The sequence below is a fragment of the Canis aureus genome, chromosome 1 (assembly GCF_053574225.1).
Source record: "Canis aureus isolate CA01 chromosome 1, VMU_Caureus_v.1.0, whole genome shotgun sequence".
NCBI lineage: Eukaryota > Metazoa > Chordata > Mammalia > Carnivora > Canidae > Canis > Canis aureus.
Window position 1 is genome coordinate 5,020,245 of NC_135611.1, and position 17,256 is coordinate 5,037,500.

Here is a 17,256-nt window from a genome sequence, read left to right on the forward strand (position 1 = left end):
CAATGGGAAACAATTCCCTATTTATTATGTAATACCTGAACTATATTCACAATTTTATAATAGGCTAATATCTGAGCAGCCTGGGTGGCTCAGCGGTTTAGCACCGCCTTTGGCCCAGGGCATGATCCTGGAGACCAAGAATCGAGTCCCACGTCGGGCTCCCTGCATGGAGCCTGCTTCTCCCTCTGCCTGTGTCTCTGCCTCTCTGTCTCTCTTTCTCATGAATAAATAAATAAAATCTTTTAAAAAAAATAGGCTAATTCCTTGACATGAATATTGATCAAAAGTCAAAATCATTAATATATGCACACTAAAATGCAGAACACTTTCAGCAATTAGATTATGTCCTTATTTGAATAATAGTCTGCATATTGAGCTTTAGAGACAAATTTAAATGACAAATGTCATGCCTGATTATATCACTATTGAATGAAACATACAAACATTATTTTTCATCTTCTATACCACCAAATTCTAGTTTTTTGTCTGTTTTTTTTTTTTTTAATTCTTGATTTAAATAAATCAAAGCCACCAAACAAAAATCCAACAGTACTCTGGCATAATAAGATAAAAAGTGGAAGATTAACAACAATGTCAAGATTAAACATTAAACATTTAGAAAGGTTTTTAAATCCATTTGTAGAAACAGAATTTAGGGAAAAAAAGAATTTTAATTATTCTGTTTCCATTTTATGAAAAAGACTGATCAGTTACCATGTTTTTATATCTAAATATACTGTCATATACTTGTCATCTTACGCAGAAAAAACTTATATTGAATGGGTGGAAAACATTAAAGAAACATAATTTTATTACAAGTACATCATCTGGAGAAAGCATTAAGAGGTCTCTGTATACTGTATTTGCATTTGGTATAAAGAGGAAAATCTTATCACTTTTTTGCAAAGATAGGTTAAATTATCAGATAAGTAATTTCGGGGAAAAAGTGCTTATTTGTGATTAGGTAGGCTTAAATTAGTAAGGAAAGATAGAAATAAATCTTAACCATCAGAATATAAGAAGTCTTCAACAAAAAAGTATTTAAAAGTTATAATGAGAAGGAAGTGTAACTGTGGAGAAAATCCCACTCAGCTCTTTCACAAAATGAACCTGATGGAAGACTGAGTCCAAAGGTAAGCCATTCTACTGTTTACCTCAGACTCAACACCAGCCCAAGGAACCATGAATGTGACATAATTTGATCATTACTGAGAAGCAAGGACTTTTCTTCAATTGGTGGATCAAGTAACAAAAAGGCAGAGTAGCAACAGATCCAAGAATATCCTTTTATGCAAGACTTTCCAGTACATTCTACAACTTGTAATATAGAATTTGCACAGCCATAAAATTTGTTCATGTCCCAAATCCTTAGGAGTTATGTGGGAGAGGTAAATGTAATTGATATTTGGATACATATTGTGCAGAGCTCCGATCACATAAAGAATTCCAAAATGTTATTCAGAGGTGCAGAATACCATTACTTTGGTTTGTATAGTAAGGAAGATAATCAAAGAGTTATTCATCAGCAGTACTAATCTATGAACACAGTGAAGTAGAAAGGACCCAAAATATTAAAGTCCTGTCATGAATCCACAGAAACAGGTTGAAATAAGCAAAAGGATCTAGTTTGCCTACCTCACCAGGAAGCTTGGAACAACAGATACAAACACCAGCTCCATATCTGGACAGCCTTCTTTCAAAACTCAGTTCCCATATCTACTAATCGTTGAATTTATCCAAGTTACGTATTAATCTCTACTATAAAGGGAAAATCAATCGTGGAAAATCAATGTTATTCAACAACCGCTTGATTAGTATTGTGAAAAAATTTTAGTTACAGCTGTAAGCCTCAAAATACAATATATTCCGTATTTGCTTGTGTTTAAAACCAACAGAAGAATAAACCCCCCAAATAAAATAACACTGATTTCTTACTAAATATGTGATGGGAGTATGGGAAAGAAAATAGAGCTAAAGCAAAAAAGACGTTTGATACTGAAGTGGACTCTGAAGGTCAGAGGTGAGCACAGCGCTAGTCCTGTATGGTGCCTGTGCCCTGGAAAGTTCTGTAATAAAAAGAAACAATTTAAAACAAAGCAAATGGGGAAAATAATATCTAAATGAGAAAACCATGTTGAATGCTATAGAATAAGCCACTGACACATTATTTGAATCTCTTTAACAAAGAGGCAAGAATAAAAGTTTCACTGAACTGTGTAAGCAAAAATTTTTTATGCAATCAGATATTTTCTTTTAAAGGCTGCAATTAAATAAAATTTTATGAATAAAATAAAAACAATCCTATTTTTAAAAATTTACTTCCTCATCCTCTGGCTTTGTGATAAAAATGTTATTATCTGTTTGTTTGCTTCTGCACTTGTAATTATGCAGAATTACAATCAGGACATTGACAACTGGGATAGAGGATAAAATCTTGTTAATTGCTCTTCAACAAACCGAACTACTTTCAAATTTACTGAGAATCTTACATCTAAGTCAATCCTCAAAAATAGTTCAAATAAGCAGAATTTAGGATCTTTTAAAATTAGTACTAACCATTGAAATAAAGAGTATAATTTGCTATATGAATTTTTCTTAATGCTACTCAAATGTGGTTTCAAGAACATAGCTACAAATTACACATTATTTCCATATTTTGGTTATTATGGACATTGCTGAGATAAACACTGGGGTGCATGTACCTGTTTGAATCACTATTTTTGTGTACTTTGGATAAAGATCCATAGCCCAGATGTTCATCAACAGATAAAGAAGATGTGGTGTATGTATATAAGATATTATGTATGTGTATACACACACACACACACACACACTAGAATACTACTCAGTCAACAAAAGGAATGAAATCTTGCCATTTGCAAGAACATGAATGGAACTAGAGGGTACTCTGCTAAGTGAAATGAGTCAATTGGAGGAAAGACAAACACCATATGATTTCACTCATATATGAAATTTAAGAAACAAAATTGATGGACATGGGAAAGAGAAGGAAAAATAAAATAAGATAAAAACAGAGAGGGAGAAAAAAAAACAGAGGGAGGCAAACCATAAGAGACTCTTAATCATAGGAAACAAAGTGAGAGTCACCGGAGGGGAGGGGAGTAGCAGATGGGGTAACTGGAGGATGGGCATTAAGGAGGGCATGTGATGTGATGAGCACTAGGAGTTATATGGAACTGATGAATCACTATATTCTACCTCTGAAACTAATACTACACTATATGTTAACTAACTTGAATTTAAATAAAATCTAAAAAAAAAAAGAACGAAAGAAATCACACATTCTTGTGTATAGTGAAGGACGAACTCTGCATCCAATTCGAAAAGCAGTAATGGGGCAGTCGCTATGTGCATCATCAGTTACCAAGAACTTGTTCACTACCATCTTTAAGATATTAACAAATCACAAGTTCTATGCTTTTTAGTAAATCAGGGACTTCCACTTCCTGAGAAGATATATACATGGTGCAAGCCAAAGCCTCCATCCCAACAACCAGAAAAAGTCTGATTATGCACAAATGTGCTCCTGGCGATATTAAGGAAGCTGTCAGATGATCAGAGCTAGGTAAAGGATCTGTGCAGAGAACAGTGAGCCCTTCACTGGGGAGGCTGATGATGATCCTTTCTTCCCCAGGCCACTTGCCAATTCCAGCTCAATTCACATCTGTTCCACTGGGATAAGAGAACACCAGCATCAATCCTGACCAACCACACAGTGACACATTGGAAACTCAAGGAGGCCCAGATGCAAGGTTGACATTCCCACAGGACTTGTGCTTTGGCAAGGTGGGAGGTGAAAGGGACAAGACAGAGTGAAGCTTACCGTGGCCTCGCAGCACCTACGGGATGAACCTCTGCTAGCGAGAAGGGGTCTGCCACAAACACAGACCCACCCACGTGGGAGCTGCCAGACTACTAAACTGCATGGGGCATAAGACTAAGTATGAAGGTCAAAATCCCTGAAAGGACTAACATGGTGCTTCTGTAGCCTTCCAGTGCTGAGGACAAAGAGCCCACCTCTAACTAGTGAGTCTCAATCAAAACACAGAGTGTCCACAGGGGGAAAATACAGACAAATTACAGGGTCACTGAAGGCCAGCTCAATGCACCAAAAAGAAGGGACTATCTACCAACCAAATAAACCATCTGGCCCTCGATGTTCTTTCATTCACCATGGTATGCACACATCCAAATAATTAACCAAAACGCAAATGGGAAGGAAAATGCAACCAATAATTCAGAATAAAAATAAGCAAAGACTGTCAAGTAAGAAAGATCATCTTGGTAAGACAAGTAGATAACAAGATGGACAAAAAGTGGATGCAATAAATGGAGAACTAAATGAGAAAAGTGTAATGCATACGAAGAAATCACATGGATATTCTAGACCTATAAAATAAACTATCTTTCATTAAGCATTCATTGATGGCTTAACAGAAAACTCAGATGGCATAGGAAAGGACAAGATTCATGGGTTCTGAGACTGTGCAAACAGACAATACCAAAACCAAAGAGCAAGCAGAAGAAGGAATGGAAAGAACAGAAGACACACAGTCCACAGAGAAAGGCCCATCATACTTATACTTAAGGTCCCAGGAAAAGAGGGACAGAGACAGAAGCAACATCCAGAGAGGTAACAGCCAAGGATCCCAAACTGGAGAAAGACACCAACTCCCACATTCAAAAGGCAGAATGAAAACACAGGTGCACTTACAGGCACACACAGCACACACGTGCACATATACCCACATGTACACATCACACACAGGTCACATGATAATCAAAATACAGAAAAACAAAAACAAAAAAGAAAATCATAAAAGCAGCTGTGGCGGGGGGTGGGGATGGGAAGAGACACTGCCTTCAAAGGAACAATAGGTTGTGTAGAAATACAAAATGGGAAAATCAAGTTCTGGCCATTTGGGATTTGGAGGGAGACTGGAGGAAAACAGTATATTTGAATCAGGTTTTAAAAATACCTTCTAGGTAATATATTGGGTAGTTTGTTAAGTATTCAAAAATTTATGACATGTTATTTAAATTTCACAACTTTCTGAAATAAATATTATTATTACTTCCTTTTACACATAGAAACTCTAAGCTCCTTGCCAAAGGCCTCACAATTCCTAAGTGACAGAATGAAGACACAAGCCCAGAGCTGTCTGAAACAACGGTGATGCTCGCACAGTCTGCTGCTATAGTGCTTCATCCAAAGAGAAGGAAGCATGAGCATTAGTGGAATAATATAAGGTTTAGCAGAAAGCTAATGAAATAATATGCAAATATTAAAGACCAGAAAATAAAGGGGGGGAGCAATACACAAAGGGAACCTCAAAACTGCAGGGGACAGAGAATAAAGCAGGGTAACAAAGTTAAAATTAAAGTGACTAGTAAACAGTTAAACCATGAACCACACTTGCTGAACCACACTTGCTTGACGCAGTGAGCGAGAGAGATAGAAACACAGCATTTGACCAAATCACACTATTTACTTTCTTTCTCTATGTGCTAACAGTTTAAGACCAAGAGCAGGATATAATGATATAATACAATTAAACTTTAAAACACATATGGGGTTTTCACTGCATAATCTTAATGAATTCTCAGAAGACAACTCAGTATATCAAGTGGTGAAATCACTAATAGAAAAAATATAAATCTTTTTTAATAGTTAAAATATAAAAGAATATGACAATTTCATCAACATTTCAATAGATTAAAAAATACCAAACTATACACAAAAAACTACAAAAATTCTCAAATTCACAAATAACTATGAAAGTTTATGGTGCGCAAAATATCAGCCATGAAATTAGCATCTTTTAAAAATATAAAAATAGAGGATAAATCATGGAATAAAGGCTTCATTATTTTAACCTACCTCTAAACTATAAACTTGTAAGAATATGTTGGCAGGAAGAGACCGAAAAAACAGCTCTTACCAGGAGGATCATAGAAGAGACCATCCAAGGGAAATAGTCCTGAAGTCACGTAACATAGCCTCAACCATCGGAACCATGAACTAAACCCATCACGATACACATCACGATACACCTGCACAGACAGTGCAGGTGGTTTGAGATTCACTCGCACCCTAGTAACTCATGTGAGGAAATGTAAATGGGGCTGGTCCCGATGAACCTGCTCCATCAGAATGACCTTTGGACAGACTGGACAGAGGAGAGGACAGACACAGAAAAGGAGACTTTTGGGGTCCTCATACCAGCATCAGTACCAGAAAAGCCCTGATGAACAAACTTTGTGGGCCACGACCCAGGCACCATCTGGACAGATGGGTCTGACATTACAGAACATCAGGGCTCAGGATCAATGGAATCTCCCCCAAACCATCCAGTTTAACAAACTCCAATTCAGACTCGGTAAGAATGTGAATGCCTAATTCTGTCTTGATGTTACAGATAACCCTGGATATGAATATTAAGTCCCTCCTTGAAGCCCTTTGTTACTCAGAGTTAAAATGTCCACAGTCCACTGCTTTCCCTGACAAGCTGCCCTCTGGGATGCTGCTGCGGCCTCCGTCCTTTTCACCTGACCTCCAGGAGGACCACCAAAGGCTTGATCCTCTATCCCTCACCCCTCCTCCACATCCGCCAGAGGTGCAGACAGCAGTTACAGGCCACCCTACCTCTCAAAGGTGTACTTTCAGGCCTGGCCTCTGCCTTTACTTCTGGAAGTACAGCTTCCCCATCCACACCTCCACCTGAACATCTGAGAGTATTGCCAACCCATCTCTCCGTTCCCAAAGGCCATCTTCTTCACGTCACTTAAAGGTACCTGCATGGACTCAGCCCACTTCATTACTGATCCCTATCCCTCCCCCTATCTCACAATCAATCCTTCAGGAAGTGCCATGGGCTCTGCCTTCAGGGTTTACCATCTGCCTGACCACTCTTAGCACCCAGGTCCAGATCACCATCATCTCTCACTACTGGAATGAGATATTTTCAGCGCTCTCCCTTCTCCAGTGGATTCCGTCTGCCGTGACCTTCCAACTCAGACCATGACCTCTATACACTCTGAGGGCATGTGAAGAATTTTGAAAGAGAGCAGTTAGGTCCATATATGGTTTACAGATATCGATTACTGATCCCTAGCTCATTTATTCCTTCCTTTCACTGAAAGCTGACAAAAGCTCTTGAGGTAGCACCCAATGCCATTTCTCCTTCACCACATCCTACCCCACAACTGCTTCTCTGTCACTTACCAGAACAAAGGCCTCTTCCTTGCTCATCCTGTACTGTGCTCCAGAGTGAGTGGTAAAAAGCCCTGGAACACCAGAGAATCCTCTGTTAACTGAAAAGCCTTTCTAAAATCAAGGCGTCATTAAGCCTGGGACAGAATATCCAATCTTTCCTTCTTTGAGTTTATTTCCATAAAAAGAGAAGCATGACATTAGACACAGGGCACCTGGCCTAAATTCAGCTGTCCTAAATTCAGGGACAGTGAAGATGGGATGGTGAGAGTGATGGCGGTTTTTGCTTAGAGATCCTGCCTCATCAATCCTGAAGGATCATCAGGGAAAGGCATTAAGCTGACTGGGAGCCACACAGAAAGAGAACAGGAAAGAAAGGCTGGAGACAGTGGAAACTCAACTCACCAAGGCAGAAAGCTCACGGCAAAGATCCACATTGTCTCTAAGCATGGAATTACCTCAGTTTTTGCTTTAAAAAAAAAAAGGAAAAAGAATCTTGGGAAATAATTCACACACCCTATCTACAAAGTCACAATGATGATGAGTCAGGAGCCAGAGCCCACCCACTCACACATGCCTTGGTCTATCTCAGTTATATATTTTGTGTGATTTCGAGAAGGAAGAGGTGAAAGATTCTACATGAATTTCCAGTAGACCAATTTTTAAGTCAGTAAAAGAATCATCTCAGAATTGATATAAATATAATATAATATAAGATATATCTTTTCTTAAACATTTATTCAAACTTAGAGGAACATTATCATTAAGTTTTACACAAAGAATATTGGGTACTATAAATTTTTACTAAGCACATATATCTACCCCCTCATCAAGTACCTTCCTGCTTACTTATTCATTCCTACCATGCACTTGTTAAAATTACATTAACTTCTAAAACAATGTAATTAATCCTACTGTAATGACATACTATAAACATATATAATATACAAACAATATACATAATAATCATTCAAACTTCATTTCAAAGCCTCACAACATATCATTTATGTTTACTATTAATTTCCCACCAGACTTTACATCACCCTGGTCATAGTATTCACTGATGGGCACAAGATTATAAATTCTCTCCATCTTGGTAAGAGAGGCATCCCAATGGCATTATATTTCATGTTTAAAAATTACCATAGTATTAATTTTGCTGTTTAAATCAATTGTGCATCAGTACTATTTATAATAACAATTCTTTCTGACCAATTTTCACACTTAGAATACTGTAGCCAAAGACACTAAAACTTTAAAAACCTTACTTTGATGTGTATGTATATGGGTGTGTATATGTATACACATATACACATAAAAATGACAGGATACTCATTAAAATATCTTCCCATTATAAAAACCATAAAATAAAATCTATGGAGGAAATGGAAGAGATAAGAGTTCAAGAAGAAAAGCAAATATAAATGTTCTGACAGTGAAAAGAGAGAGCTCAGTCAGGTAATGTTTAAATGGATGATAGTGAGCAAATTATTATCATGGTATTAACGTTCTATTGGATACATATTAAATAGTGAGATATGAAATATTTTTACAATGTCAACTCCACTGTACACTAGAAATTACATTCTGTACTATTTATTTTTGAGATAAAAATGTTTGAGGTCCAATTTAAAAATGGGAAGGGGGTGACAGCTTTGACAAATTATGGAGGGAGATCTTGAGCACTCTGCTAAAGCACTAGTGTGATTGCTTGCACAAAGTGCTGCTTGCACAAAGAACACAAGTCTCTCATCACCATTATCAGAGCTCTGCAAGACAGAGTGGCTGCTCAGCCTTTGATAAAGCCCTCATCCCCTCATGGAAGGGTCATAGCCACAGTGGCCCCCGCTCAGTTAACCCAAGGCCCCAATGTCTTCCTACTTCAGAATCTGTACTCTCTATTCCCTCCACCGGGAATGCTCTTTGACATAATCCCTCTCATCATTCAAGATTCTACTCTAAATGCCACAGAAAGAATACTCGGACTTTTAGTTTTGTTATCTGTGTATTACGGTACTCTGCATGGTAATACTTTGTGTCATTTCCTACAACTGCATGTGAATCTACAACTATCTCAAAGAAAAGTCTTTACAAAACACTCTGGGGCTGCCTTCTGCAAAAGATCTATTTGCAACTTCTAACCTCTACCATGACTTCTCCCCCATCACTTCCTTGCCTGTCACGCAACATCATTCTTCTATAGCACCCACTGCTTTCTGAAATTATTGATTTGCTCACTCCTCTATTTCCTGAGACCCCACAAGGAAGTCAGCACCAGAAATACAGAGCCTTTGTTTTGCTCATCACTCTACCCCTAGAACCTAAAATGAGGCTGGGCCTTGTCTTGCTCATCACTCTACCCCTAGAACTTAAAATGAGGCTGGGCCTCAGGAAGCTTTCATTAAATGAATATGCATGAGGCAGAGGTGATACCCAGTGACAGCACATCTTCCTGACGTCACTCTGCTGTGACATGTTACATACTTAACCTCATATAGTTCACTCCTTATGAGAATTTTGAAAGAGAGAGTAATTCTCCATATTTGTAGTTGAGTAAATGGAGTTTAAGAGGTTAAATAACTTGGCCGACGCTGCATCAGATAATGAAGTAGCGGTGTTGTTCAAAGTCAGGTTTGAAGTTTAATAAGCCTACACAGAGTTTTCCTCACCACAAGCCCCTCACAGGGCTTTCCATTTATTGCCTTAATTGATCCTCATGAAAGTCTACATCTTAATCACATCAGGTTTTCAGACCACGAAACCAGGCTCGGGAGAGTCAAGGAGGTTTGTCCAAGGAAGTACAGCTGCTGCAGAACATGGGGAACTCAGGGGCTGCGACCCCAGCTCCAGCTCCCCCGGAATCCCATGCATGCACAGACAAGAGACAGAGATTTAAAGGAATGCACACAAGGTCACACAGCTGGATGGAGAAAAGGCTGAATTAAAAGTAGGCCAACGGCCTATTAGTCAGATGAACTTTCTAGCCTATGATATTGTGCTGCTGTCAAACACTTGAAAGTTTACATTTATTACAGACTTTTAGAGATAAGATCAAGATTTTATCATGAACATTAGCCATGCTACTGAAAACATAAGTAGACTGAGGTAAGAGACAGCTTACACGGAATACATGTGCTTATGGCCACCGTAGACCATGTATACTCACTGCTCCAGAATATGAGAAAAATCTAATTGCATGCATGTTGGGCTTTGATCTCTACAAGGTATAATCTTACTTATGAATATTTAGTATTATTTCATAACATTTTCCTACACATGGACAAATAGATCATTACAAATCAGGATGAAACCTGTTCATGATTCCAAAAGCTCTACATCTCTAGGAAAAAAAAAAAAGTATATTAGAAACAGAAAAATCTTTTTTACTGTATGTATCCATGTGCTCTCTGATAAATACAAAAGATTTTCTCACCAAAAGAGCACAACATTTCAATGTACTTGCACAAGGCTCACGTATGCCTTAAAATAATGAACAAGTAGAAACTGAAGAATAGTAGGTTTCAACAAAAATAATAGATACAGCGTGTATCTGACCTTACTTTGTCTCTACCAATACTGGTGGAAACACTCTTTAATGGGGTGTCTGTTTCCCACTTAACACTGTTCAAACCCGAACAGTAAAACTTTAGTTAAACAGCCGAAGTCAGGTCTCTACTCTAGAGTATCATAAAATTCTAATGATAGGAATTTTTCTATTTTCCTTCCCTCATCATATAAATAAAAAGTTGTGAGGAAAACAAAAGATAATTATGGTATCAAAAACTCTGATAATGCTAGATTTAACAGTATGCTTATGTTGCAGTCTGCAACTAAAACAATTTGCATTGAAAATGTTAAGTAGGTATTTATCTCTATCACTACAACTATAAATAGGACAGTATAAATCAGACCATTGTGACAGTTCAAGTGGAGAATTTAGGAGCAGAAAGCAGAAAAATTTTCAGCAATATATGACAAATTCAATTATTTATTTAGACTTAAATCTGGTAAAAAATGTAATTAAATTTAAAAAATGCAATCAAAGCAGATTTCTACATAGCACAAGAAGATGAAAGATTAAGATAATTTGCCTTATGGAGATTCCAATCTAAGCCCAAATAAAAAGAAAAAAAGAAACATATCTTCATCATGGTGGTGACTATGTCCTACTAAAAGATTCTTTCATCATACAAAAATGCAACTCCTATAACATAACATAACTTAAACATGGGGAAAACGAGGTCATTTTTTAAAGTAAACTGTTGTTACAAGGTAACTTTTAATTTGCGCACATAATGTAAATTGCTATGGTGAGCGCACGTTGGGTCACGGAAACAACGGTAGCTGGATTCAGATGTGACCCGGCAGCCCAGGTGTTCAGGAAAAGTGCTGTTAACAGTGAGGATTGATGATCTAATCAAACTGTCACAGCCAGATCCTCGGCAGGGTGGCTGGAGGATAATATTCAGAAAGCAAGCACATGCTTAGTGTTACTTTAAATTGATGCTGACATTTTCAATTGTGAAAAGAAATTTTTTCCTAAGTAATATAGGAAACAACTCAGCTAACCTTCCGGAGGATATCAGATAATCATGGTAGGTTGTTGTATAAAAGCTAACTTCTCAGAAATGTGAGCACATATGAAATACAAATAAGCAGCCGTTGCAGAGATTTACTATAGTAATCAACATTTTAATTACTTTCTGTTTTCTTAGATGTACAGTACTATTGCAATGAATATTCACTCCACGTACAAACAAAGCAATATTTTTAGCCTGGTATTTGCATTTGGTGGCGAAAAATTCCCACAAGGGTACAAATAACCACGAGTCACGTGCTGATTAATCTGAGACTTCTAAAATCACGTGTTAATTAAAGTAATTAATATGATCTTTCCTGGTAACGCTATACATTTGTCACATGGCATACAGAGAAAAACTGATTGGATGGTCAGATTTCAAACAAATGTCCAACCCTGCAAATAAGGAGAGTATTTTTCTGAATCACTGCTGATGATGACTCAATAAAAACTGAGGGCCTAATTATTAAAACAAGAGCTCCTACCAGAAAATCGCTAGACCAGTCTACACATGTGTGACGATTTACAAATAACTCCAGTGTGCAAAGAAGTATTCTCCACATAAGAGAAATGGAAGGTGTGCAACATAGGCTGAGCCTCATCCTCAGCTGCGCCCCGGGCACCCCGGCCCCGCAGCTCCGAAAGGGGGCTCACACATGCTGCCTCGCATGGGCGCCACTGCGGTCCTGCAGCCCTGTATTCCTGCCAACGTCCTGCGCTCTGGAGATGCAGCTTTACCTCAGCAGCCAAGGACAATCAAGTGGGTTAAATTGCTTCATGTTTTCAAGACGTGTTATAAAGCATTCTTGTGAAAATTTTTTGCTCCGTCATTCCTGACCTTTTAGAAACAGTGCTCCAATAAGTATTAATATTGATAAAAACCATATTATCTCTGTCATTCACCACTGACACACAGACCCAAGGTAACACAACACAGCTTCCCTGGTTCTTAGAACATATAAATAAGACCAAAGTAGAAATACTGAACTTTCCTTTTTCATATGAAATCAGAAGAAGCTCCTACATTTTTCTGGTTACGACTGACCCATTGATTGCTTAAACTCTGCCCTTTAAAAATTTCTAATAAAATCTAAGATGTAAAAGAAACCACATAAAACATTGCAGAAAATCTATTTAAAATGTGTTAATAATTATATAGGAAATATTTTTCTACCCAAAAGGAAGCTGTATGCATCCTTCCTTCCTTAACAAAACAAAGTTCAGTTCAGTTTTGTGTTCAGTTCTATAAGAAGAGAAGCCCCACAGCCCTATTCTGAATGTCTAGGCAGGTCTTCTCATGTAAGGAGTCAAAGAGGTCAAGTCCCCTCTTCCAGGAGTGGGCAGGCAGCAGCACACTTACAAACCAGAAGAAGAGGTGTATTCCCAAGACAGGCAAAACTGCCGGGAGGAACAACCCACGACAACCACAGTGCTTATTAAAGCCTTACGGTGACTCCACAAGACCAAGGGAGCACTGAGAGCTTCCACTTATGCAGTTTAGCTCGAGATTTGGGTAAAGCATTTGACTATAGGGTTTGGAGGACGGAGCATGAATAGTACTTTCATAAGACTTCTGCAGGTGGGAAAACTGGGCTGTGCTCACGTAGCCATGACCCACTAAGATCAAGAAAGTCCCAATTTTATTTTTAAAAAATGTATACTCACATCCATTCCTTATTTTTCATGACTGAATTATATATGGCATGATACCATTAGATACTTTAGAAAGCCTACACATTGCAAGGTAAAAACTTCTACTAGCAGTTGGCTGACAGCTAACCCTATGTCAGAAGATGGACTACTGTATTTATCACTAATCCTGATATGACAATTTACTATAAGTTTAATTATTAAAGCTCTCCTAAAACATCAAGAGTTTGACAACACGTGTTTACATCAAAACCAGTGGGCATAAAAAGATGAAATCTGAATATATTAGGTATTACTCCTTTTTCCACTGGATAATCACTATTTGATATTTCAAACAGACTATTTCTCAATATTTTCTGTCAAAGTATTGTTAGTGAAAGGAAAGAGGAAATGAGTTACAGAACTTCAGAACTGATCTGATGCAAAGAAAATTAGAAATTTCTTTAAAATCTCACATTTCATAATTGGCTACATAAAATATGGATTTATTTTAATATAAAAATGACAATCTTCTCCATTCTTCACGTATACACACACAGTAAAGTAACTACCACACTTGGTGGTAACATGAAGGGGAAGACAACAGGTTAGAGGTAACAAGAAAGGAATGCCTTTAGCACCAGCTCTTAAGTTTATACAAGAAAAATAATTTAATAACTTAGAAAAAATTTACACATAGTATTGTTTTCACAGTAAACATTTAGAAACATAAATTAAAATAGCATGAATAGCAATATCATGATATATATAAACAACAGATTATAAGCTCATTAAATTATAATGTAAATCTGTTATCTGTAAAAATATATGCAATGTCTATGATATATGGAGGAAACAAAGCATGTTGTAAAACATTATGATCAATATGATTCTCATTTATACAAAATCCTATATGTACGTTTCTAAATAGGCACGAGAACAGGTGACCAGTGAGAGACATCAGCAAGAGCTAACAGTAGCTGTCTCTGAGTGATGAGATCTGCGATTCTGTTTATTTTTTGCACTTCTATATATTGATTGCATTTTTAACAATCATTTATCCAAAAAGTTCTTTCCAAAGTAAAATGCCTTATTATTTTAAGAGATTGTGACATGAAATGAGAAAGAAAAAAGAAAGGGCTTTATTTTTAAAGAAGAAAAATTTCTTCTAGCAATGTCATGTACTAGCATACAATTCTGAAGGGACTGTGCACTTTGAAGACTTTGGGGAATGTTTACTGTTCCTATAGAGTATTCACATGCTCACTCTGTCATTTCTGCAGTGAGTAGCACAAATTTAAGAGGTATCTAGAAGAAGTGAAAAGTGTTCCACCCCCTGGTACAGAATGTGTTTCCACGTGAGGCTCAGGGACCAGTAGTGGGTTACTCTCTACTACACTGCTCTCAATGACATCAAGCACAAACCCACTAAGAGACTTACATGTGTGTCTGCTGTTATGACATTTTGGTCAAAACAGCAAATTGCATCTTAATTATAGTTTCGGTAGGTATGTACTTACAGGTGTAATATATTCAACTACCTTTCAGGTTCAGGATATAATTGAGTACACTTAGGAAATGTAAAGTTAACAATTTAAAGCTCTGACAAATGATATGAAAGAAAATTCTATCCAAAGTTTCACTGATACCATTAAATTATCATTTTGATAGCCCACATTTGTGATGCTCTAAATATATGCACAGTGTAAAGTAGTCAATCTGGATTTCTACAAAAGGACACTGAGAACAAAATGGAAACACAAAGACAGTTTTATAAAATTAATCTCATAAAATATTGACCAAAGAACATTATGATGTTTAAACAGTTTTGTACTACATGATCATTTATCATTCTTAAGATAAAAATTGTTTAAAAAAATAGTTGATAATTGATGACTAAGACAAAATTTGTATAACACTAGCATTATTATTTCAAAGTATTCCAAGCAGAAATTCTTATAGGACACAACCAAAAGTATGGGCTACTTACTTGCTGTTATTTTAATGAAAGAACAAAGAAAAATAAGACCTAACAAAATGTTGAAGTATCTACAGACATTTTAAATTTTTAGGAAGACACTCTGAAACATCAATATGATTGCAAACACACATACATGCACATATTCTGGTATGATGAATTTGAAAATTAACAAGCTATGTTTGAGTTACAAATAATGGTCCTAATTATTTTGTTCCTAAAGTAGTAAACAGAAATACTACCTAAAAGTTTTCTGATCTGTGACAAAGTCATTAATAAATGAAATCAAAATGTCTAGCAATCAATAAAAACTATATTCGTGAGGGGAAATACTGTTACATTAGGTTTCCATTCTATATAGGCAGCAGATTAATTTTAGTATGTAAAATGCTCTGGGTTGAAGAATGCTTTCAACAAGAAATGATAAAGACTGGCTTTAGATTCCTATCACAATAACAAAAACATATATTCATGTTGTGTTTTCTGAACTGCTCATCTTCCTAAAAAAATTAATTAGGAAGACCATAAGATGGCTAGGAAAACATAAATTGTAGGAAGCAAGAGGTTAGAAGTTCATTTCCATTAAACAAAACTCCCAGAAAGCAAGCAAGAAAAAAATAAAGGACCTCAACAATTGGAAAAGTTGGGGAATGAGGGAAAAATCTGAAAGTAAGTAAGATGAAAATAATGAAAATAGCAGCTGATATAAAACAGGGATAGAATGCAGTCTAATCCCCAGACTCCTGAGCAAGGACGTATGCAAAATTAGCAGAGGAACACAAAACTACAACAGAAAGACGGTATGTAGCATCAGGACCAAATATTACACAAAGCAAATCGAATTCAGAACTTGCTCATCAAACTGAATTAATTCTCCCTTTTGACGAAATGCATTTTGAGTTTAGGTTATGTCACATGAGTATTTTTATGTAATGACTTAAAAAAAAACGTAGAGAAAGACTCTGATTCCTCTGACTCCTCTTAGTGAAAGAAAATCTTCTATTGCTACTAAAGTTATTAAAAGCCATGAGGGAATGAGGGATTCAATACAGACTGTGACATTTTGGGCCAAAATTGAAGTGTAATCAAAAAGTGATGGTTTTGGTAGACTCTGGCTACCAAACGAGAAAAGAAATCAAACACAAAGACTTCTGTCAAGAATGGTAACACTGGCAAGAATCTCAAAGTGACATACATACCTACAACTAAATGTGTATATTCAGCTTAAAAACTCACCAGAAGCAGGTGTCTATGCCTCTGTGTACAAAAAAAAAAAATCTTTGGTTAACAGGTAAACACTACATATTAAAATCCAGACAATATAAATTCTGGCACAGGGGCTGAAACACACATTACATGAGAACACTGTTGCTGTCTCTATCTGGTAAAATAAAAAAGAGTGTGAACCTTGTAAATGCAATTTTTGGTATCAAAGTCCAACTTACTCTTTTTAATGTTCCCTGGCTTTGCAATTCTCAACATAGCAGGTGATACCTAATATATAAGTGAATGCTACATGACTTCGGTTAGCTGCCTGTGAGTTGAATTATCAAAATGTGAAGTAAAATAAATTAGGAATAAAACACAAATTTATAAAAAGGGTGCTTCAAAAAATGAAGCCTGGATAAAACTCAAAAGCAGAAATCCTCCCAAGTGATCCTACACTACAAAATTAATTCACATTAGTGGAAGACTTTCCTATGCCCAGTGTTGGGAATGTTTTTGTCCTGTGGGAAACAGTTCATGCAAAATACTGAATTTACATATTTCACTGTTATGTTCCGTTGTTTTCCTCAGAAAGAGCATCAAACCTCTATGTTAAATTTAAAATGAATT

General features: G+C 36.7%; 1 protein-coding gene across 11 annotated transcripts in view; it reads right to left on the bottom strand.

Moving 5' to 3' along the window:
• ZNF407 (zinc finger protein 407) overlaps positions 1-17,256 on the bottom strand; it is a 447,661-nt gene that overhangs the window by 239,271 nt on the left and 191,134 nt on the right. For 8 of the 11 annotated variants that reach the window (XM_077878678.1, XM_077878730.1, XM_077878948.1 and 5 more), the window contains exon 5: positions 16,657-16,677. The exons of 2 other annotated variants lie outside the window; for them this stretch is intronic. In XM_077878678.1, coding sequence (XP_077734804.1) covers positions 16,657-16,677 — 21 coding nt within the window. Of the gene's footprint in view, positions 1-7,639; positions 7,704-16,656; positions 16,678-17,256 lie in introns of all 11 variants that reach the window. One more of the 11 variants, XR_013368900.1, reaches the window with a different exon arrangement.